We start from the raw sequence: 23,690 nt of genomic DNA on the forward strand, positions 1-23,690 counted from the left end.
CTCCGCCTGCAGGCAAATCGCGCAGTCTCCGCCGACGGTGACGGAGCCGGGGCGTTTCAGGTCGGAGAATTTGAACCGCGGGAGGAGGAGTAGGAAGGAGCAGGAGAGACTTGCCGGAGGCGAGACGGTGAGTGCTGCAGCGGCACGGCGGCGTTGGCGGAGTGACGGACAGGTTGTGATCGGCGGAGGCGGAGGTAGTAGAGGAGGTTTGAAGCAGCGACGACCAGGATGAAGAGGATGAGGAGCACAATCGCCGGCGACGACATGGTTGTGGCGGTGGTTAGGGTTTTGGTCCAGTGAGAGAGAGAGAGAGAGTGTGTTTATCAGATTTGAATTTGAATTTGGTTTGGAGTAGTGAGCTTTATATAGTCGCCGAAGGAAAGAGACGAGGATTCAAAAAGGAGGGAAAAATTTAAGTCGGTCCCTTCAGCCTTTAGAATCTATGAGAAACTGACACGTGGCGAATTGCTTGGGGTTTAAATTTTATTTTATATAACAAGGAATTCACTATATATGTTATTATTCCTAGTCGAAAAAAACCTATATATGTTATTATTCTCAGACCAAAAAAAAAAACTATATGTTATTATTCAGCATCATGTGTTAAAGTATGGAGTTGTGATTGAAAAACTGTTGGCATCACCAATTGAAACTGGTGTGTGCAATGGTGGATGTGGAAATTAAGACTTGCATAGGGAATGGAATGTATATGTGTCCCCCATTGTTATGGACTTGTTTCTTTTCTTTGAGTTTGTTATATATAGCAGATGGGAGGGATCCTCCTAGATCTTGTCAATGCTGAGCATGGATGTATTTCTACACCTACTTGATTCATAACCATTTTATCTTCAAAGAACCAACTCCTCATCAGTCAGGCTCTTATATTCTCAATGTTGTTTCTGCTCGTATTTCAGTCCCTAACCCAAGTGAATTGAGGTCTGGTCATCTGAGCACAAGGTAATTGAGCTTCCTCCAAGAAAGACAAAGCACAGGCTTTCTGGACGTGGCGATCTTCTTGATTTTAAGAGGTATTTACTTTGTTTTTGCTCTTCTCGATCAATTGGGTTCTTGCTCTTTTCCACCATTAATGATTTTGTATTTGAAGACGATTAGGGACACCAATTGTTACTTATTGTGTTGTTCTGAATTGGGTTTGTGTGTGATATGAATGAGTTTGATGAAATTCATTTCCGTTGTCGATACATCAACTTGGGTTTGAAAGTTTACTAACCAGGTGCGATTGGATGGACTTTCTAGTCTATGAAATATGAACACTCAAACACACATGGTATATAATTATATAGACCTAATAATTTTAACTTCTTGCTTTGCATAATTCTTCAGGCAAGAAGGATGATGCTTTCAGTAACTTTGATATTTGGGTTACAAAGTCAGATTTGCTCTATCTGGTGATTTGGCTATTTTTAATTTCAATTTACACTTTTATCTATTTATATTTTATTGACCTAATTTAATAATTATGTTATGAAAGGGTATTATAGACACTTCAAAATTTGGTGAAGCTCTTTGACACCAAAAGAGGGCCTCCATTTATAGTAGTAGAGATAAAGGACAACATTCTAACACTTGAGCATTATCGACTCGCAGTGAATCATATCTCTACTACAATAAAGCGAAGCGTCTAAAAGCTTCACCAAATTTTGAACTGCCTAATTTACCCATATTTCATCTGACTCTGACAAACAAACACAAGGTTATTACTGTAAAAAAACCAAACAAAAAGAAATTGAATTTGTTTATCCGGGGAGAGAGTCGGACGTGGGAGACGCACGAAATACCCACTCAACTGAGAATTGCCTCCTTCACCGGTAATAACCAACCAAAAAACTCACGATCTTAACATGAACGTGGGAAGTTATCGGCGCTCAATGGGCTCACCACGATTTACCAACTATAAAAGAGGCAAGATGGATGATCAACCCAGAACAAGGAAAAAGAAGAAAATCAAATTCCTGCAATTTCAATTTGGTTCGGAAGAGCACTCAACTGAATCGTGTTTAGAAGGTATAATCGTACTCTTTGTTTTTCTTTTTCTTTTTTCTGGTACATCCCAGAAAAAGGGAAACAAGAAAAATAAATTCCTTCGATTCTACTAATGGTGTTGTTATATGTGTAACAGGATTGGTGAGAATCAGTGAGCAATTAAGGTATCAAATTTGGTCGTTACAAAAAAAAAAAAAAAAAAAAAGGTATCAAATTTGGACAGAGTTCTAAGGTTATATTAATTGATTTCTAGAATCAGTTCATATCTTTATTTTTCTTTATGTGATTGCAGCTAGATGTGCAATACCTTCATGTTAATGCAGCTATTGATTCCAGCATAGGCCTTAACCCAGCCCCTCTTTTAGAGTTATCAGCAACAATTGGAAGTAAGGATCTTAGGAAGGTTGATGAAATTGGAATTCAAGTCCTTATTAGGTATGCCATTACATGCTTGATTAGCAATTCCATTGGTTTGTAGTTTTATTTTACACTTAATTTATGATTGGTTGTGTATGCATCATTTGAGAGAGGAGAATTGGTAACTTGCTCCATATCAGATTAACAGGACGGGTGAGCAATTAAGGAAGAATTGATTGAAGCTGTGAGGAATTAAGGAGCATATTGAACAAAGCTTTAAGGTTATTACTTGATTTCTAGAGTCTGTTAAAACGTCTAATTTTCTTAAAATAATATAAATGTTATGTTCACTATATACGTAGGAAGTAATTGCTTCTGCAGATTACTAGGAACAGTCAGATGGCATGCAAACTGTGTTCTTTTTATTGCTCAAAGTTAATCATTCAAGGCCAGATCTCTCTATGTCTTCTACCTCATTCATGTTGTTGGCTTTTTCTAATCTTAATTTCTAATATTGTTTACCGGTCAAAATTGATTATAGAGGGTTGTTATTTGTTTCCTTTACTTTTGTTTCTAATACTGAAACTGTGAAGATTCTTAACAAACAAAATGAGGTGACTTTCTGCTTATTGAGTACTTCGCTTTACTTTGATTTTGTTTTACTTAGTCAAATTGATTTCAGATGCTCTGTGGTGGCAGTAAAGTTGAGAGTACGTTCATAGGCAACGGTGAAGCAAACCACTGAATTACTTAGCTCGGTGCGCGTATACCCTACACAAATCAAGTTGGGGCTTTGATTGATGTTGCAAAGGTAGCTGGGGAGTAGCTGATTGCTGCAAATCTATGGGTAAGGTGCGTGGAATGTTACATGAGAGTTGCAGTGGTTATGAGAATGCAGTATATATGTTTAAATTAGTAGATTTTGTCAGTAGTACAGAGGTCATTGATGTTACTAAGACATCATTGCTGCAAATATGTGGGTAGGTGCATGGAATGTTACATGAGTTGCAGTCGTCATGAGAATGCAGTATCCTCCTTAAATTAATAGATTTTCCCATTAGTACAAAAGTCATTTATTTTTTTTTCCTTATATTGTTTTTGGGGTGCAGGACATTTAAAATCATAAACTTTATTGACGAAATAAAGAAGAATACATCTACAAGTTTTAAGGTACTCTTTTTAATGAATTTCAAAATCTCTCCATCTCTTTTCTTTTGTTCTCTGATTTACTTTGTTATTAATACTAGAGTTGTGAAGACTATTGACAAACAAAGTGAGGTGGTTTGCTTCCAAAAAAAAGGACTGGTAAGCAACTGAATTTCAATAAACATTATGTCTTTTTCTCATGTATCAGTTACTTTTGCTGGTATACATTGGGTTCCCAAGTTTTATTTGGATGCCCAATTTTCATACATGGTTTCAATTTGTATTTTGTTTTTTGTCAATTGGTTGGTGTGTTGAACTTTTTTCAGGTAGTGGTTTGATATCAAACTAAAACTACATTTATAGGTCTGAAGACATAGTTGCTGAATTATGGTATGCTTCCAGTGAAGTACGCATTGGTTAAATGGCTTCTTCATCACGGTCTCTTCCGCCGCCACCTAATGGAGATCAGGTACATTCACAAGTTCTGACTTCCATTGCTAGATAGGTTTGAGAAAGACAATTGATATTATTATGTTTATGTGGTTAACAATATAGGGAAACACAATGCTACATGCATTAGAGGCAGAAAGGCATCGTAGGAATGCCCGACAAAGAGAAAGGTGACTGTCATTAAATTCCTCACAACGAGCTGAGTGTTCAGCCCGAAGACGCGCCAATTATCAAATGCGGCGAAATATGGAAAATATAAGTAACAATGGAAATCAAGTGGAAGCAAGGGAGGGTAACTTACTGACTTGGCTTTCTAGAACTAGAATGTATTAAATCTTTTCAAAAAAAAACCAAGCACCACTAATTGATTATTGAATATTTTTATTCAATTCGTGTGTCTTCAATTCTTATATTTGTTAGCAAACACTATCGTTTTTTATGTAGTTCATAATTTGCTGAAATACAAAACTTTTCTATCAATAATATAGACAAGGATCGAACAATGAAAAAATAAAAATTAAAGAAAACAAGCTTTTTAGTTCCTTTCCTAACAAACAAAAAAAAAATTACTAAAGCTGTTGAATTTCGCTACCATTTATTACTGCTCATGTTCGAATACAAGAAATTATTCGAACAATACAATTTACATGTGCAGCACAAGTAATTTATAAATCTAAAATTATTATGTTTGTGACTATAGTAGCTTATTGTTAACATTACCACTTAAAAATATAGTAGCTTATTGTTAACATTACTATTTAAAAACAGGAAGTAGTCTCGATCCTATTCATCCAAACAATAGGCCACGTAGTAGTGTTACTGCGCAAGCACATGGTAGAGGTCGCGGACGCAGGCGCGGGTGCGGAACTCATAATTGTGCTAGAAATTTTAATGAGGCCATCGGAGTCACAAAATTTCAGTTGCCAGCATCGACGACATGTCCACATTGTCATGCCCGTTTGTTCTATCACGAAAGTAGAGACATGTGTTGCTCCAATAGAAAGATTGTCTTGCCTCCCATACATTCTCCTCCAGATATGATCGAGCTATTCTCCTCTGAATCTCCACAAGGAGCCCATTTTAGGCAAAACATTCGAGCCTACAACCATGTATTTTCATTCACATCAATGGGTGTGCATGTCGATGAAAGTCTTGCAACCGGGGGTGGTACTTTCACATTTCGTGCTCAGGGATCCATATATCATAAGATAGGAAGTCTTCTACCAAATGCCAATGATAGACCAAGATATCTACAATTGTATATATATGATACTGACCATGAAGTGGACAATCGTATGCTGGAGAATGCAGCATTACATAGAGATGTGGTTGAAAAAATACAAAGAATTTTGAATCAACATAACCCATTTGTGCAAACATTTCATCACCTAGCTCAGCGTCCGGATTTGCAAAATTGCAGACTCATCATTAGAGAGCAAGCTGCAAACCAACATCAGTACAGTTTGCCTTCAGCATCCCAGGTTGCTGCAATAATAGTGGGTACAAATGATGTGGAAAATCTGACAGGTCGTGATATTGTTGTACAAACAAAGCAAGGCCAGCTTCTAAATATTCAAGATTGTGTTGGGTACTATGATCCCTTACAGTATCCATTATTGTTCCCATATGGAACATATGGATGGGATGTGAATAGTAGGAATAATAATGGTCAAAAATTGACGTGTCGTGACTATTATGCATATATTTTGCAGGTGAATAAATTTTCCTTCATCTTTTTACTATGAATTAAAAATAATTAATCTTAAAGGACATCCCTGTATTCTATTTTTGTGAATGATTAAGAATATCACGTTAACTACTAAATTTATCATTTCAGATCCGTCAATATGATGATTCACTTTTACTCCGAGGGGGCCGTCTATTGCAACAATATGTCGTGGATAATTACGTCAAAATTGAAACACAAAAGTTGAGATGGATTCGCAGCAATCAAAGTACTCTTCGACGTGAGTTGTATGACGGACTACATGACTCACTTAATGCTGGTGAAAATAATGCAGGTATGAGTTTTTTCAACTTTTAATTTTTTAATTTAAATTTTTTAATTTAATTTTTTTTATTTTTTTTATTATACAAGTTAGTTTGTTTTAGTAGAGATGAATCAAATGCATTGAAAACAGGTAACATTGGTCGCAAGACTATTTTACCATCATCTTTTATTGGAAGTCCACGTGATATGCACCAAAGATATCAGGATGCAATGGCTTTGGTCCAAAAATATGGAAAGCCGGATATTTTTCTCACAATGACATGTAATCCAAATTGGGAAGAAATAAATGCAGAGTTATTACCTGGTCAAGTGGCACAAGATCGCCCGGATCTAACTACTATAATTTTTCGTGCCAAATTTGAAGAGTTAAAGAATGATGTTATTAAAAAAGGAGTCTTGGGTACTGTTGTTGCATACGTATATGTCATCGAGTTTCAAAAACGTGGTCTCCCACATGTTCATATGCTTCTCATGTTGAGTGACGATGATAAACTAAACAACCCAGATGATTATGACCACATTGTTCGGGCTGAAATTCCAAATCAAAATGAAGAGCCAGAGTTATACAATGCAGTGTTGGGGCACATGATACACGGTCCATGTGGGGTACATAGGCGAAATGCTCCATGTATGAAGCGTGGGAGCTGCAAACGAGGCTATCCAAAGCCATTTTCAGTAACCACATTTCAAGGAAATGATTCTTATCCTGTTTATCGTAGACGAGACAATCAATCAGATATGCAATCTAATGGCAATCAAAATAGACCACTGGATAATAGTTGGGTTATCCCCTATAATCCATGGTTACTCACAAAATATGATTGTCATATCAATGTGGAAATTTGTTGCAGCATTAAGAGTGTCAAGTATTTGTATAAATATGTCTACAAAGGTCCAGACAGAGTAACATTTGAAGTTCGGCCTGAAGCAAATCAAGATGAAATAAGAAACTTTGTTGATGCAAGATGGGTTTGTGCACCAGAAGCTTTGTGGAGGATGTTTAAATTCGTGATGAATCGAATGTATCCATCAGTTGAACGATTGCAAATTCATCTTCCAAATCGACACAATGTTTTCTTTAATGCCACTGAAAGTGTAACAGCAATTCTGGCAAATGAAAGAAGCTCGATGACAATGCTCACAGAATTTTTTACTAAGAATACTTATTTTGAAAGTGCACGTCAATACTTATATCGAGAGTTTCCTGAGCATTACAAATGGGATGGGAGACATAAAACATGGGAAGCAAGGGAGACCAACCAAAAAGTCATTGGAAGAATTTACACAGTGTCACCTTCAGAAGGAGAAAAGTTTTACTTGCGTGTTCTTCTTAATCATGTTCGAGGACCTAAGTCATTTGAGGATTTAAGGACAGTTGATGGGGTCTTACAACCGACATTCAAGAAAGCAGTTGAAGAACGTGGTTTGTTAGAAGATGACGAAAGTATTAGACAATGTCTACGTGAGGCCTCTAATATACGTATGCCGTCATCTTTAAGAAGATTGTTTGTCACCATCCTGGTTTATTGCATGCCCCATGAAGTACGCAGTTTGTGGGATGAATTTTATCCATTCATGATAGAGGATTATCCTTCTACGAGCACCACGGACAATGTACGTATCACAAATAGACTTTTACGAGACTTGAACGAGTTGTTGGTGCAGCACAGTAAGTCCGTTTTTGATTATGACTTGCCAGAAATGACTCAAGATGGTGGTGAAAATTCTTCAATGCCAAGGCTAATACAAGATGAAATTTCAATTAACATTCCTCAAGAAGACCGGGATGCAGTTCATCATTTGAATGAGGATCAAACTTTTGCATACAATTCCATAATATCTGCTATTGAGTGTCATGACAATGCCATATTTTTTGTTGATGGTCCAGGAGGAACTGGAAAGACATACTTATATCGTGCATTATTAGCAAGCTTGAGAAGCAATGATCATATTGTATTGGCAACAGCAACTTCTGGCATAGCAGCAACAATACTACCTGGTGGGAGGACGACACACTCTAGGTTTAAAATTCCTCTTAATCTTGATGCATCTTCAACATGTTATATTAGTAAACAATCTGATTTAGCAGAGTTGATAAGAAAGTCATCGGCAATTGTTTGGGATGAAGCACCAATGATGAATCGATATGGGTTTGAAGCTCTTGATCGAACATTTAGAGACATAACAAGTGTCGATTTGCCATTTGGAGGAAAGGTGATGATCTTCGGGGGTGATTTCCGACAAGTTCTTCCTGTTATCCATAAGGGTACGAGATCTGAGATGGTGCAAGCCAGTTTGATTAATGCTTCATTTTGGAAGGATGTGAAGATTCTTCGTTTGACGCAGAATATGAGATCCATCAACGATCCAGATTTCTCAGAGTTCTTACTTCGTGTTGGTAATGGAGAACAACCAACTGTGGTTGAAGACATAATACAAATACCTTGGCCCATGATCATACCATGGGAGAATGAAGAATCAATCAACCAGTTGGTTAATCAAGTCTTCCCTAATTTGGATCGTCATGTAAATGATGCCGGGTACATGGTTGAAAGAGCAATAATTACTCCAAAAAATGATGATGTTGACGTACTCAATGAAAGAATCATACAACACTTTCCAGGGCCTGAACGAATCTTATACTCTTTCGACTCAGTTGAGGATGACACCAGAAATATGTATCAACAAGAATTTTTAAATTCGATTTCACCTTCTGGTATGCCGCCACATCAATTGATTATAAAGAAAGGTGCCCCAATTATGCTTTTGAGGAATATTGACCCAAAGATGGGGTTGTGCAACGGTACAAGATTGACTTGCCGCGGAGCATATAACAATCTAATTGATGCAGAGATTTTAACAGGACATTTTTCGGGAACTAGAGTTTTCTTGCCAAGAATCGCTCTTAAGAGTGCCGAAAGTTCTGGACTCCCGTTTGAGATGACAAGAAAGCAGTTCCCCGTAAAGTTGAGTTTTGCACTTACCATAAATAAATCACAAGGCCAGACAATACCAAATGTTGGTATTTACCTTCCTGATCATGTGTTCAGCCATGGACAGCTGTACGTGGCTTTATCGAGAGGAGTTTCAGAGGCAAGCACCAAAGTTTTGGTAAAAAAAGGTTCATTAGAGGGTGAGGAAGGGGTATTCACAACATACGTTGTGTATAAAGAAATTTTGCTTCCTTCCACATAATGCAATTTTAGAAGGTACCTAAGGGGGGTGTATTGTATATGGAATTAGTGGAACTTTTAAACAAATCTATAGAATTTAAAAGTCTGGATGTATTCAATATAGACTTTTAGAAGTCCATGAAAGTCTTGAGGTATTCAATTAGGATTTTTAAAGACTTTATGAATTCCACCAAAATCTAGGGGTATTCAATTAGGACTTTTAAAAATGAATAAAAGTACAGAGGTATTCAAAATATCATTCATACTTATGGAATTAGAAAATCATGGATAATTATGGACTTTGTAGTGTTAACTATACATATCAAAATCCAATAATTTTCCAGCATTCAGACCAAAGATTTGAAAAAGTCTATCAAAGCTCCCTCTTCCAAAAAAAAAAAAAACTATCAAAGTTCTTCTCTCTGCGCCCGAAGTGGTTGGTCCTTCATCATCTCTCTTTCTTGATTTTTTGTCTTTTCTCTAATCTTTTATGATATCAACGTTTTTTGATACTCAACATGTTCATTGCAGCTGTTGAATGTGATTTATTTAATTATTTTTTAATTGTGATACTTCGAACTCTAATAGCAATAAAAATTATTTATGAAACCCTAGCTAATACCCAAATATTGTGGTCTACCCCTAAAACCTTAAACAGTGTTGCTATGACATACTAAATTTTATCTTATCAATTATTCTCATCAATTTGAATTTATATTATGATTCAAAGAAAGGTTGAACAATTGAATTTTATTTGATTGATTATAGATCAAGATATTGACAAATATTGTTATGATATATGTTAATCGGCGAAAACAAAATTGATGAGAATAATTAACCATAAACATCAAGTGATCTATATTGTATCTTTATGTTGTTGGAAGATTAGGAATGAGAACAAACTAGCTAGACAGAGTAACAATCATTCATTTGAGTCAATTTCTATTAGAAGATACATGAACATTGAAGAGGCAGCGAGTTATTATTTTGTTTTGTGTTTGGGCTGCATTGGTTTTGTTTTTTGTTTTTATATTTTGTACATGCTAGGAAATCTTTAGAAGTCATTCAAAATAAAGTATATAGATTTTCATGAATCAATAAAAGTCTGTTGCTAAAATCAATGGTTTTAAGAAATCAATAACAATCTATCAACTTTTTAAAGAGTCTGTGGACTTTTCAAAAAATCTACAAAAATCCAAATACAATACACCCCCCTAAGACGATTGATTATTTTTTTTATAAAAGAATTTTTTTTTAGTTGATAAAGCTGCATATTTAAGACATTTATATTTTTCAGGACACCATGAGATTGCTAATCTTAAGAGCCGCAAGGAAGATAACTTTTCAAAGGAAAAAGAATCCGTGAATGCAAGTGTGTAGAAGCTGGTCTTCATGTTACGGTGATCATAATACTTTTCATTATATTTTTAAAGCTTTTTGTATTGGCAGCATTATATAAGGGGGTAAAGCTATAGTATGTTAACATTTCTCATACATCAACTATTTTTACCACTTTAAGGACTCATGTTACCACTTTGAGGACTAATATTACTATTTTGAGGACTCATATGGTAAACTAAGAAAATTTACCACTTTAAGGACTCATGTTACCACTTTGAGGACTAATATTACTATTTTGAGGACTCATGTGGTAACTAAGAAAATTTATCACTTTAAGGACTCATGTTACCACTTTGAGGACTAATATTACTATTTTGAGGACTCAAATTACCACTTTTAAGGCAATTGTATGCATGTCATACGTTAACATTTTGTAGAATTTTCCTATATAAGGTACTTATATTTTGTTAGTTTTTTTTTCTTATCATTGTCATTTGTGTTTATTTAATCTGGGTACAAACAGCAAATATATGAGATGCCTTTTTTTTTTTTTTTTTTTTCCTCGCACTTTCGAGGTTTTCTTATATAAAATTAAAGATTTACGGCACTAGATTGAAAGTAGACACATTTAAGATGCAAAAGTAATAGTGAAAACATCGTACAAAGATAATAGCCCGCAAATAATAAAAAAAACACAGAACCTAATCGCACACGCGAGCGCGGCCCTTCTGCACAGAAATGGATAAAATTCATCCCACAAACTATGTACACCATTCAAAGAGTTAGGTAACATGCAACACAGAAATTATATTTCACTCATGAGTAACATTTCAAACATGCGTAGCAAGAAAGGAAGAACAATACGCACGCGCGAGCGCGGCCCTTCCGCACGCGCATCGCGCGTGCAGGAAGGCTAGTAGAAATAAAGGAAAGACAAATGATCTTTTAACAATATTTACATAGTAAAAACCACCGTGGTGACTTTGTTTAACAAAACCCGGCATATCTCGGTAAAGCTTGCCAAGAGTCAAAATTGTGGCCATGAAGCAGCAACAGCTCTCACCATTGGTACTTTGCAGCCACAACAACCTCCTCATACTTCTGAGCAGCATTGTCCCAACTTAGGTCTTGCATCATCCCTCGTCTCTGGATTCCTTCCCAACTCTGCTTGTACTCTCGATAAGTATATATGCAATTACCTAATGCATGGATGAGCTTACCTGTATCAGCACTGTCAAATGTCCACCCAAGTCCTGACTCCTCATATGGATTGAAAGGATGTACAGTATCTTTGAGTCCACCAACAGCATGAACGACTGGAACTGTCCCATAGTTCATGGCATATAGTTGGTTCAGTCCACAAGGCTCAAATCTCGATGGCATGAGCAAAATGTCTACACCGGCAGTTATTCTATGAGCTGTTTCTACAGAAAAACCAACCCATCCCCTGACCTTGTCTCTGTGTTGATGTTCAAACTCTTTCAGCATCTGTTCCAGGTCAGGTCTTCCAGTGCCTAACATGACTAGTTGCACATCTTGATCCATCATCCACGGAATCGCCTGTGCTATAAGATCAACACCTTTCTGGGGATCCAGTCTCCCAATGAAACCAATTAAAGGGACATCCTCACGGATCGGCAAACCCAGCTCCTTCTGTAAAGCTGCCTTACACTGAGGCTTGCCAGTCTGAAGTGTCTCTAGGGAGTAGTTTGTATAACCATCTGATCTCAAGAAAACATCAAACTGTGGATTCCAGTCTTTATTATCAATTCCATTAACAATGCCGCTGAGTTTCCAGTGATTTTCATTTATGATCCCATGCAATCCCCAACCACCTTCAGGTGTTTTAACCTCCCAGGCATATCCATGACTTACAGTAACCACACGGTCGGCTGTCTTCAAACCAGCTGCAAAGATATTGAAGTGCTCCCCTCCAACGGGATCATACAATTTGAAAAGGTCCAAGTAGTGTTGTGGAAGATCAACAAAGGAGAAATCACTTACTGGCCCACGACCCTGGATCAAATACAAAAGTAATGTAGTTCATATATCTTCTATTATGATTATCCCAAGAATTATTTTTACTAGGATGACATTCAAAATTTTTTAACAGCTTATTGTGTTCTGGACTTTACTTGAAAACAAAATTCCAATAAAAACTTGAATAATCTTTCCAATTCAAAGAGGTTTTGGCTCATCTTTGCAAGTTGTCCGTTTAGCGATGTTTATGCTTTACATGCAGTACAGACTGGAAACTCAAGTTCCTAAACTTAAATTGGCCACAAAGTATAGACAAGTTGGTCTAGTTTAATTACAATCTTGTGAGGACATTTTAACACATTCATGTTAAGAATTCTGCAGTCTCCTCTATATAAACCTGTATTCAACCAACTGATAGTGAAACCACTTGAGTTTACTTTCTAACTATGCAGATGCTCAAGTTTCCCGAGACAACAATATTATTTAACATCAAGATTCAGTTAGATGAATTTTATGCAAGGAACAAACCTGGTGAGCTATGTTATGGATTACAAGGATGGACCTTGTATATATCATCAAGCCATTGTCTCGATAGTACGCCTTCAAATACACTGGCAACAGTGCAGTATGCCAGTCATTTGCAATGAAAGCCAAGTTTCCATCACCATAGCAAATGCCACCACAGGGAACATGCCAAGGGGCCTGCAACAAATATATTTACTTTATGGAATCTAAGCAGATAAAAAGGACATAAACTTCGTTTAATCAACTTTAATATTAAAGAGAAATGACCTAATATTTGTTGTTAATTCATGTTCAACATTTCTAGGTGCAAGACCAACAAAATCAAAATTCTTGGTGGATGCTGCATTTTGTACTTCTTTCCTAAGAATTATAGAAAAATGTCGATGAATGATGGAAAAACTATAAGCACACTTGCATGTGACCTATTAAACTGGTTGCACCAATATACTTGTCATCATTTTATTCATTCGTTTATTTATTCTAGCTTCTGACATGAAATAGGCGATGGCTAACAGAAGGTCTATGGCTCTATGCACATAGATTTTTTCTTTTGTCTACATATCTGGACTGTGAAGTCTGTATCTGCTTCTATGCACTGATATGATACTGATATCCACCACACAAATTAGATGCTTGAGAAATGTAAAACAGCATTTGCTTATTTATTTGACTCTATACAAATGAGCATTCAACTAATGTACCTCAACAGCAGCCTTGCAAAATAACACCATCCGCTTTAAGATATCCTGCACCATCATCCAACATTATTCAAATGAAAACCAATCATCTCCAATTGTCGGCAAACCATTGTTTATCCCTCTTGAGAATCAATTGAAGCTAAAATGACAACAGATATTATACCTCACGCTTTCCTCCATATATATTATTCTCCATGTGACGGAACATAGGAGAGTCAATGAAGACAAAATCTACGCCATCAATATAGGAGTGAAAGTATGCTACTTCCATATGCTGCGAAGTCATTTGTTACAAATGAGCTGTTAAAAGCTATGTAATTCAGAACTTGACAGAATATTTGTTATAAAAAAAATAAAAAAGTACTGCAGATGCTGCATACCTGGCCATCTACTTTATATCCTTTCCGGACTCCTAAATCTTGAGGCTCAGCATAATTGCCATACCGAGGTGCCACAACCTGTGAGAGAGAGAGAATATTTAACAAAATTAATAAAAACTAGGAAATAAAAGTATTGAGGATAAACACTGAACAGCCATAGAATTGTAAATCAAATAGGGGGTAATATTAAACTCAAGTGCTGGATGTTCTAAATGTAAGTTCCCCAGGCGTAGAATTCCAATAAATTGGAGCTCATTTCCTTGAAACTGCTCACCAAGGAGATTCTGGAAACCAGTTTCATGTTATGATGTAGTAACACTTCCTATTGAAATAGTATTCAAGAGAAAAGCAATACCATAACCCTATGGCCACGCCGAGCCAAAGCCTTTGGTAAAGCTCCAGCAACATCTCCAAGCCCACCTACAAGACTCTTCATTATTAATCTCTAAATCATCAACATGCATAAGTGTGTGCTCAAACACACAAAAACAGAACAGAAGAGTCAGGTCACAGTGGTAAAATTTAATCAAGAGGTTCAACAGCTTGACCAGACTATTATTATCAGTACCCTTGTTTTTTTTTTTTTTTTTTTTTTTTTTTGCTAATCTTAAGAAAAGGAAAAAAAAATGGAGACATCTTTGGCAAGATTGTGATGGTCTATGCTATCAACTTTCAACAGTACCTTTCTAGTGATGGCTGACAACAATTGACCTCATTTCCCTTTTTCTTTTACTTTAAGTATCTGGAGTAAATGTAACTAGAGAGTAGAGACCTTATAGAAGCCAAATTACCTATGCAACCAGTTTACATATTAGGAAGATTAGTTACAGAAATGAATATATGCATGTCTATACAATATTATTTTTAAATTCAATTTTCTATCAACACCTTATCATGTTTCAATTGAAAAAATAGCAATTCTGATGGTTCAGTGAGTAGCCTGAACTTCAACCAGTTAACTTGACAATGACGTATTCATGACTAGTGACTAAAGGAAATAAGCATTAACATACTGGTTGTAAGCATTAATATTATTTTTAAATTCAATTTTCTATCAACACCTTATCATGTTTCAATTGAAAAAATAGCAATTCTGATGGTTCAGTGAGTAGCCTGAACTTCAACCAGTTAACTTGACAATGACGTATTCATGACTAGTGACTAAAGGAAATAAGCATTAACATACTGGTTGTGAGCATCACTAGAAGACTAGATATTAGCCCACGAGAAGTTCATTCAGCAACGATCCAATTGAAGACCCATGTTAGCTTATACTTTAGCATGAATAACTAACCAAATTGACTGAGATGGTACAGATAGACATTATGGATACATTTCATCTCATCTCCCATCTATGCCAATCTCTTTGGGAACAAATCTCTAACTATCATATCAAATTTCAGAAGTGTAAAACAATAAAATGTACATATATCCCCATTCTTGTTTGTACTTCTATGTACATGTGCTGGTCAGAGTGTTTATAAAAAATTATTTTCTAACCAAAAAAGTGTGCTACGTGGATAGAAGGATATTTTCTACCCTATAAATGATATATCACTTCAGAGTATGTGCTTATTCAAGTTTACCTGTTTTCGACCACGGAGCACATTCTGCTGCCACCAATATGATATTCATGACATTGGGCCCAGCCAAAGGAGGGGGCTTCATGTCTTCGATTGTAGGATCCGTTACCCCAACATTGACCTCCTGTAAACTTGGTTCTTTCAGATCTACATGCTCTTCTTCATCTTTCAGAGAGGATGTCTCAACAGTAGTTGAAATAAAAGATGGCAGAGAATCGGACCACTCTGACTTGGCACTAGTCTTATTCACATGCTTTGTGGACTCTGCCTCATAGGGAGCCTTATTAAGAGGCACAGTTTCTTCATGCTCCTTCTCAATTTCACTAAAGCTTCTACTAACAGCAGAAGGTACTGTTTCTAGTTCCTTTTCTGCAGTTGAATGACCATAGCTGCTTGAAGCAATGCTGTCATTTTGTTCTTCAATAGTGTCATTACCACCACCTGAACTTTCTACATCCGAAAAAGAATCCTCTTGTTCAAAAGAATCAACCTCTTCTTGATCTTCTTCTTCTTCTTCTACAGTACTACTTGTTATAGAAGATACCAGTTTCCTTCTTTCAGCAATCTACAAAACACAAAGTTTCTTACTTTAACTCTCCTTAGCCACTAAAAACACCTCCACATACAGAAACACTATATACAAAGCAGACATTCACTCTATATTACATATTTTATTTCTTGCAGCAATCTACAAAAACAAAAAAAATCTTCCTTTTAACTCACCAACACTAAAAAGACCATCAAATATAAAACTACTAAAAGGGAAGCTAACATTCTACATTTGAATCATTTCTACTACACAAAAAAAAAAAAAAAAAAAAGCCATGGGAGAAATTACCTGTTGAAGTAGGTCTCTTTGCATAGCAAGAACCTTCTTGCTCTTTTCAATGGTGGCCTGAAGCGCATCCTCTGATTCACCTTTGTCCTCCACACCTTCCCCAGAGACCTTACGAATTGCTCTAACAGGCTTCACTCTCCAAAGCTGACCTTTTGTGCAAGAACTAATCTGCCCACTACACAACCCCACAGCTTGTGAACACCCACTTGCTGAACCACTGATCAGACTCACCTCACCGGCCCTCCTCCGCCGGTGAGTGAAGAATGGGAATCGGAGCCGGCGACTGTTCTCGCTGTGGAGCAGCACAGAGCTCTCAGCCTTGGTCTCGATCACAAAAGGCACAGACTTTATGGAAGCCATGAGTGTGTGAGATGATTTGAGTGGGGGTAATAAAGCAGACCCAGTTGAGGAAATTGGAAAAAGAAGCAAACCCAATTCAGGAAATGGCGGCTGAGTGATGCCCAATAGAACAATGCCTGAGAATCTGACAACTTCTGGAAGCAAGAGACAGGGGAACCATGGACATAGAAGAAGGAGCACAATCTCTGTGAAGAGTCGTTGAGATGGGTCCCTCAGAAGATGAAGGAGTGTAAATCATGGAGGGGTTTTATGAGGCTGAAAATATTTGCGATGAGAACTCAAAAACTCAAAAGTAGTGACTAGTGAGAGGGTAAACAAGTTAAGTTTGAGGGTTTACTCTGACACAAGTGTCAGAGATTTTGGGGTGTGTGGGCCTGGGCTTCTATGCAAGGCCTGCCACTGGCACTAATATTTTACTACCAACCTTATAATAAAGCAATGATTTTCTCTCTGAAAATCAAAGGGATTTAAAACGTGGTGGCTGAAATGACCCACCAGCTCAGTGGTGATTATCATTAAATTTGATCCGTTAACGAATGCCACGTTTTGCTAACCTTTCTGGTTTTGAAAGTCACTCTTTTGCCTTTTTCTCTGACTCATGGCCACTAGCCTTTCACTGAATCAAGAGGTTGTTGCTTTTTCAACAGAAAAGAGTGATGATGGAAAACGTGGTTTACTTTGTCAATTCAGCTTGAAGATTTGGATAATGTGTCAAGTTTATTATACTTGTTTACATGTAAAGCTCAACAACTTTTCTAGATAAAGATCTATTCTTCAGTATACACTGATGAATTTCAATCTGTCTAACGAAGTTAGATCCTTGGTGGCAAAAAGTTGGCATCTTTTCTGGATCTAAAATATGGATCATGAGATGAGTATGAATGAAGTTCCTTTACTGATAAAAATGAAAAGAACTAAGTTTAACAAGTAGCAACTGCATATAAAAGAGCAGGTGCTACAAACTAGTACACAATCACATTCCCAACGAAAGTGATATACAAAGGAAGTGATACAAGTAATGGCATGAAAGCCCAATTCAAAACCTCACAATACCTCCTTTTGTTCCTTCTCTGGGGAGGCATCTTCTACCACTATACCACCTTCAAGCTCACTTTCTATCCAGGCTTCAGCATCTATCTCTACATCTGTGGCATCCACCATCTTCTTATTCAAAACTTTACCGCCTGATCTCCGCCTCTTCAATTTATCTCTAATCCGGTCAATGTCAATCGCATTATCGTTCTGATCATCTGGTTCCTCTCTGACAGGTTTGATCCCAGCACCACCATCCTCAACATTGCCACTTGGACTGCCACTATCACATGTGTGGCATGACAAAGCTTCCTTCGTGGTGGTACAGTTTTCACCTTCTATAACATTTTGGCCGCAAGACATAATAGACTCTCCTAGTCCTCTGTCCTCTTCCACCAAGGTGCTGTGCCTAAAATGACAATCAACCACTGGTTCACTTGAAACACATGATTGAGAGCTACTAGGATCACTTGGCCTTCTTATTAAAGTTTCAGACTGATTTCCCTTCCCACCATTTTTGGGTGATAGAGCTTGTTTTCTGCTTGCCTTCTGCAAACTACGTACCATCTCTTGAATGACATCTGAAAAAAGTTTACAAAGAAGTTATAATCCTTTTATAGTATTAAAAAAATAATAATAATAAAAACAAGGGAGGCACTAAAAAGAATCTATTCAAATTTGACACTATTTCTGACCAATACTATCCGATATGAGAAAACATACCAAGGTAAGGATTCTGTATTAAGACATGACTTATATGGCCACCCTTGGTTTGAGAAGTGGTAAACAGAATACGACTTCAATAGAAACAATGAAACAGAAATAATAAGAAATTGAAAGGACTTGCAACTAACCATCTAACTGTTTCGGCGAAACATTAAATTCCACCCACCAAACTTTTCCCTCCTCCTTAGGAAGTTTGACTTTTTCTATTTCTGCAGCAAGAAACAGTGAACCAGCTGCAATGTAGTTGGGCTCATACTGCAAGCACAATGATGTGCAAAGGCTAGACATTCATTCATGAGAACAATCAGTCATGGAAACGGCAACCATACAACCATTAAATCTACCTAAGATGCATACAGAAAGCTCTGAATATAAGAATACAATCCTCACCAATCATTAACATAATTCCATGCCCTCTCAGCAAGGACAGAGAAAAGATCTAATCTCCTTAAAGCTTCAACAAGTGACATGTACGGAAGCTTCATCTCAAAATCAAAACCAATTGTGGACAACAGAAGTATCTCTGCAACTAAAATCAATTCCTTGAAGACTTCCTACATGCAGAAGGAAGAAAATAAGCAACAATGATTACTAGGCAGCATATGATCTATACAAATGGGCATGTCTGCATACTTTTCGTCTGACATATGGTAATGCAGAAGCATCCGATTTGTGAAGCATATCAGATGCCTCACGAAGAACATCATTCAGAGGGCGCCGTGTATCTTGTATTTTGCAAGCAACAAAGATGCTTACAGTTGCAATTGTCTGAAAAATGTTGGCAACCATGTACTTAAATGAAAATGGCATATCCTGCTACATCTAGATAAATCATAAATGCAAATTATTTAACACTGTTCAGAAACTCATACACAAAATCTGTACCTTCCAATCATTCTTAGCATGAGATTGACGCATGAAAAATCGGTGGCACAACATCATTGCACATGCTATTGTCACCTGAGGCCTGAAAGATATATAATATCGATCACCTTTACCAGGAATTATTATATGCCCTGAAATTTGTATGAGTAATTAAAGAATCTGATTGGAAAATGGAAACAACAGGAATGAGACATATTTCCCCCACGGCAACTCAAAATAGAAGTATATACGACCTAGGAAATAACATTAATGCAACTAAAAGGGAAACAACAGATATATAAAATCGATCACCTTTACCAGGAATTATTATATGCCCTGAGATTCATATGAGTAATTAAAGAAAAGTGGCATAAATCTGATTGGAAAAGGGAAACAACAGAAAGGAGATATAATTCCCCCAAGGCAACTTAAAATAGAATTAAGCTCTAGGAAACAATACTCTAATGCAAAAAAAAGGTAACTCTTATAAATATGGAGACACTCAAAAGGAGAGTAACACGAGCAAACAATTTATTGGGTTATCTAATTTACAATTGCAGGCAACTCATCTGAAGGGTCTTGCGAAAACCTCATGGAAGACGAGGTTTCTGAGAAATAAGAATTTGACAACAGAGGTTGAAGCTTCAACCGGAATTCAAACAATCATACAAAGTAACAATAAAGATGCTGATGGCACGCAAAAAGATTTCAATCATACCAATGGAGAATCCCGAAAATATCTCATCTAATCGCAGAAACAAATAAAGAATCTTATAAATAGCGTAATCAACAGCCAGATAATTATGTCAACTGATTAATCCATGCACAACTTGATTAACTGATATAGAAAGAACAGGCCTTAAGCAATGATGGAAGTTTCTTTCTTGTTCGTTCAAGCTATAAAGAGAAAATGCAGCCTATGTTTGTAGACATAATAACAACTTCACCATTCTACTGGAGTCAACCAGCCAAAACAAGCCATACAGTCAGAAAAACCACAGAAATTCCATAACTAACCTGAGACACTATCAATACAAGTATGGTCTCAACTTACAAATCAAGCCTCATGCCAAGCTCTTTAAGATACGAGCAATATAACTCGCGCAATTCTGTCTCTTTCTTCCTGCTAATCCCATCCCTCCGAGATGGAGAACAATGTTCTATCTCCTGCCTCGTAAAATACCACCCACGACACTGTGGTTCTTCTTCTGGTGTGCACATGCTATATAACACAACCTTTTGCAAACTTGTACTTCAACTAGTAATTTGCCTGGATAGTGAACCATTCAAAAGAAATATTCATTATTAAACCTCCCAACTATATATACTATGCCCAAATCCCATGAGAACTTATTTTACTACAAATTTTCATTAAAGATCATAACTTTCACCAAACCCATTTATTTTCATTAAAGCTCACAACTTTCACCAAACCCATTTCACTCAGATAACAGAAAAGCTTATACAATTACAAACCCATCAATCTCCAAATTGCAATTACAGAAGCAAAAGAATTCTTCAGAAGCAAAAAAATTTAAACTTGCAATCTAATTGTGTTAAATTGAGCGCATTTGAACCAGATTAAATTCAAAATCAAACCCAGTAAATCAATGAAATTTCAATCTTTATGGGTCATTTCATAATGGGTTTATCGAGCAGAGCATTACCTGTTTCTTCACTCGTCAGAAAATCAGTCGGCGCATTCTTTGAAGTTGAGAGAGAGCCAGTGGGAAATTTGGGGAAAGATTTAGGGATTTGGTAAATAGGGTTCGACCAAAAAAGAAACAAAACTTTTTGGGAAAAGATTTGGGAAATTTTGGATAGGTTTAAACCGAAAAGGAAAAACTATATATTTCTTATTAGCCTTTCTTGATCACCAAGTATCCGATTTGCTACTTGGATGTGTTCCTGGGCTTGGACCACATTTGGATCGTCTCTGTCTTTTAATTATCGATTTTATTTTGTAGTTTTCTTTCTTAGTATTGTAAAAAAAAAAAAAAAAAAATTATTTCAGGGCACATTTTTGAGTTTCATCGATTCAAAGAGTACGTGTTTAAAAATTATATGGGAACATTTTTGTTATAAAAGAAGAATATGATATTTTAGTAAAAAAAAAAAAACAGATTTTGATGAAAAATGTCAATTTGAAAAATTTGAATACTGTTGAAAGTAGATCGTATGATCTCAAACTTTCACAAGATTTTATGTACCGGTCGTAGTTTTTTATAAATAGAGATTATTAAAAGATGCCACCACCACATATTATAATACAAATATTTAAAGATGATTGTCACTTCACACTATATCTTTATCCCCTAATGCAATCTCGGTATCTTTGGCATAGATTCATTGATTTCATTCACATTCCATCACTACTTTTCTTTCTATTTTACGTACCCCTTAAGAATTTTAACTTATTTTAAACATTTTGCATACTATGTTGGGAAGGGGAAAATTGTTATTATTAAGGCCGGAAGATTTAGGTGTCATGGACGCTTGAAATTGATTTAGAGTCCAACTCTACATTCATTAACACGGTAAAAATGAGAGTTTCACAAAGCTCTTTTAACGACTAATATGTAGGATAACATTGATCTGGTTTAATTTTTTTACTTGTTTATGCATTTCTTCAATCTGGCTTTACCCCACTTTTTTTTTAATATAAGAATATGGTTTCACTACATGCAGGATACTTTTTGTAATTCGTTAAAAGAAAATAATGTGCATTTCTTTTTCTTAATAACTAACAGTAATCATAGATCATGTAAAGAAAAGACACATGCACAGATACAAATTACAACTAATCGGATCATCATCTTCGTCACTAAGGTCAGTTACAAAAGAAGTAACAAACAGTTTGAACAAATTACAACAACATCACTACAAACACCTTCTCAAACCCTACCACAAATACAACATTATTGCAATCAAAACAAACCCTATTCAATACTTAGAAACTAAATTAATTAACAATCTAATTAGTTTTCATGCGGCCATGCAGCCAATCCCATGGCGAGAATTCGGAAACACAAGAAACAAGCCACTGCAAACAATTCCCACCATCAGCGGGAAACTCTCCATGACCTCATCCATGTCCTTCTCGTGCCCGGGAAACATACACTCCGTCACACGCCGATCCGAAAACGCAATCGCCATGAACACCATCACTGACATTATGGCATGAACAAAGTCCGTCAGCCCCACCCTATACCTCTCATCCTTAGGCACGTCCACCGTCAGCCCCGGCTTGAAAACCGCCAACCCCTTAGGCGTCACGAAGCCGTAGTACATCTTCCCATCGGCGCCTTTAAAACTGTCGGTGAAGTGGAAGAAGAAGCAGGAGAGGGAGCAGATCCCTAGGAGGACGTGAGTCATGGTGGTAGTGACGGTGGTGCATTCGCCGTTGCGGTAGATGGCGGGGAGGACCATCTCGAAAGTGAGGAGGGTTCCGGTGGGGAGGAAGTTGACGAGCATAGAGGTTTTGGAGATGGTTTTCTGGACGCCTTTGGCGACGGCACGTCGTTTGCGGCCGTGGAGTTGGTCGTGGTTGAGGCGGACGAGAGGGAGGGATGAAGAAGGTGGCTTACTGGGGTTGGAGCCGATGCAGGAGGAGGAGGAGGCGGACTTGGGCTTGGCCTGGTCCTCGGGGTCGGGGTCGGGTGGGTCGCCGTACACGGCGTTGTTGTAGATTTTGATTCCAGAGTTTTGGGGTTGATCCGGATCCATTTCGAGGGTTGTTGATGATGATGATGATGGGTTTGCGACTGTGAAGAAAGTGAGATGAAGATTGAAGATAAGAGTTTTGGGAACCGTTTTTGAGGATTTGAGGAATGTATATATAGAGGGTTTGTGGATTTGAATTCAAAACTGAGGTGGTTATCGGCGGTTATTGACTAGTTAACTGATGTAATATATCCACAGACCACATTCAGAAGGATTCTGATTCTAAATAAAGTGCAAATTAATTCCAGAAATATTATTTATATCAAACAAAATTCCAAGAAATCTTACACTTCGCACCATGAAACTGTCTCAAAAATAAAAAATAAAACACTTTAATTGTTTGAATAAAAGCATCGGAGCACTTAGTTTTGGTGGTAAAAGTTCTGAATTCACACTGTTTATTGGTACACATATTTTCATCAATCATCTATTAAAATCGATCAATTTGAATACGGGGAAAGAGATATGACTACACCTTATTTCTAATTATTTATCAATT

General features: G+C 36.9%; 4 protein-coding genes and 1 long non-coding RNA gene across 14 annotated transcripts; 2 read left to right on the forward strand and 3 right to left on the reverse strand.

Moving 5' to 3' along the window:
- Positions 1-1,756: 1,756 nt before the first annotated feature.
- Positions 1,757-5,198, forward strand: LOC133746083 (uncharacterized). 8 transcript variants are annotated; one of them, XR_009863961.1, is made up of 10 exons: positions 1,757-2,025; positions 2,141-2,168; positions 2,211-2,439; positions 2,562-2,642; positions 3,061-3,213; positions 3,471-3,531; positions 3,609-3,666; positions 3,871-3,976; positions 4,063-4,249; positions 4,726-5,198. It is a non-coding gene; the product is annotated as an uncharacterized LOC133746083 (long non-coding RNA). The 8 variants fall into 8 exon arrangements; XR_009863957.1 differs by having other exon boundaries at positions 2,297-2,439; positions 3,044-3,213; XR_009863953.1 differs by having other exon boundaries at positions 2,297-2,439; positions 3,834-3,976.
- A 54-nt stretch (positions 5,199-5,252) lies between these two features.
- Positions 5,253-10,521, forward strand: LOC133733784 (uncharacterized). Its single transcript, XM_062161424.1, has 4 exons — positions 5,253-5,669; positions 5,795-5,978; positions 6,099-9,089; positions 10,439-10,521. Exons 1-4 carry the CDS (start codon positions 5,253-5,255, stop codon positions 10,519-10,521), a joined length of 3,675 nt encoding a protein of 1,224 aa, XP_062017408.1.
- A 743-nt stretch (positions 10,522-11,264) lies between these two features.
- LOC133726387 (granule-bound starch synthase 2, chloroplastic/amyloplastic) lies at positions 11,265-17,190 on the reverse strand. Its single transcript, XM_062153919.1, has 8 exons — positions 16,487-17,190; positions 15,652-16,213; positions 14,421-14,485; positions 14,066-14,143; positions 13,849-13,959; positions 13,689-13,733; positions 12,991-13,164; positions 11,265-12,498 (listed from the first exon to the last, which is right to left on the reverse strand). Exons 1-8 carry the CDS (start codon positions 16,844-16,846, stop codon positions 11,542-11,544), a joined length of 2,352 nt encoding a protein of 783 aa, XP_062009903.1. The 5' UTR covers positions 16,847-17,190; the 3' UTR covers positions 11,265-11,541.
- A 530-nt stretch (positions 17,191-17,720) lies between these two features.
- Positions 17,721-21,402, reverse strand: LOC133726388 (cyclin-T1-4-like). 3 transcript variants are annotated; one of them, XM_062153920.1, is made up of 7 exons: positions 21,136-21,401; positions 20,523-20,738; positions 19,490-19,571; positions 19,238-19,372; positions 18,995-19,158; positions 18,733-18,884; positions 17,721-18,459 (listed from the first exon to the last, which is right to left on the reverse strand). In XM_062153920.1, the coding sequence occupies exons 2-7, from the start codon at positions 20,687-20,689 to the stop codon at positions 17,891-17,893; spliced, it is 1,269 nt and encodes a 422-aa protein (XP_062009904.1). In that variant the 5' UTR covers positions 20,690-20,738; positions 21,136-21,401; the 3' UTR covers positions 17,721-17,890. The 3 variants fall into 3 exon arrangements, with proteins under 3 accessions (XP_062009904.1, XP_062009905.1, XP_062009906.1); XM_062153921.1 differs by lacking the exon at positions 19,238-19,372 and having other exon boundaries at positions 21,136-21,402; XM_062153922.1 differs by lacking the exon at positions 21,136-21,401 and having other exon boundaries at positions 19,490-19,620; positions 20,523-20,659.
- Positions 21,403-22,280: 878 nt separating this feature from the next.
- Positions 22,281-23,262, reverse strand: LOC133746108 (protein DMP8-like). The gene has a single exon (XM_062174275.1). It carries the CDS (start codon positions 23,192-23,194, stop codon positions 22,454-22,456), a length of 741 nt encoding a protein of 246 aa, XP_062030259.1. The 5' UTR covers positions 23,195-23,262; the 3' UTR covers positions 22,281-22,453.
- Between the last annotated feature and the right edge of the window lie 428 nt (positions 23,263-23,690).

Source organism: Rosa rugosa, chromosome 1 (assembly GCF_958449725.1).
Source record: "Rosa rugosa chromosome 1, drRosRugo1.1, whole genome shotgun sequence".
NCBI lineage: Eukaryota > Viridiplantae > Streptophyta > Magnoliopsida > Rosales > Rosaceae > Rosa > Rosa rugosa.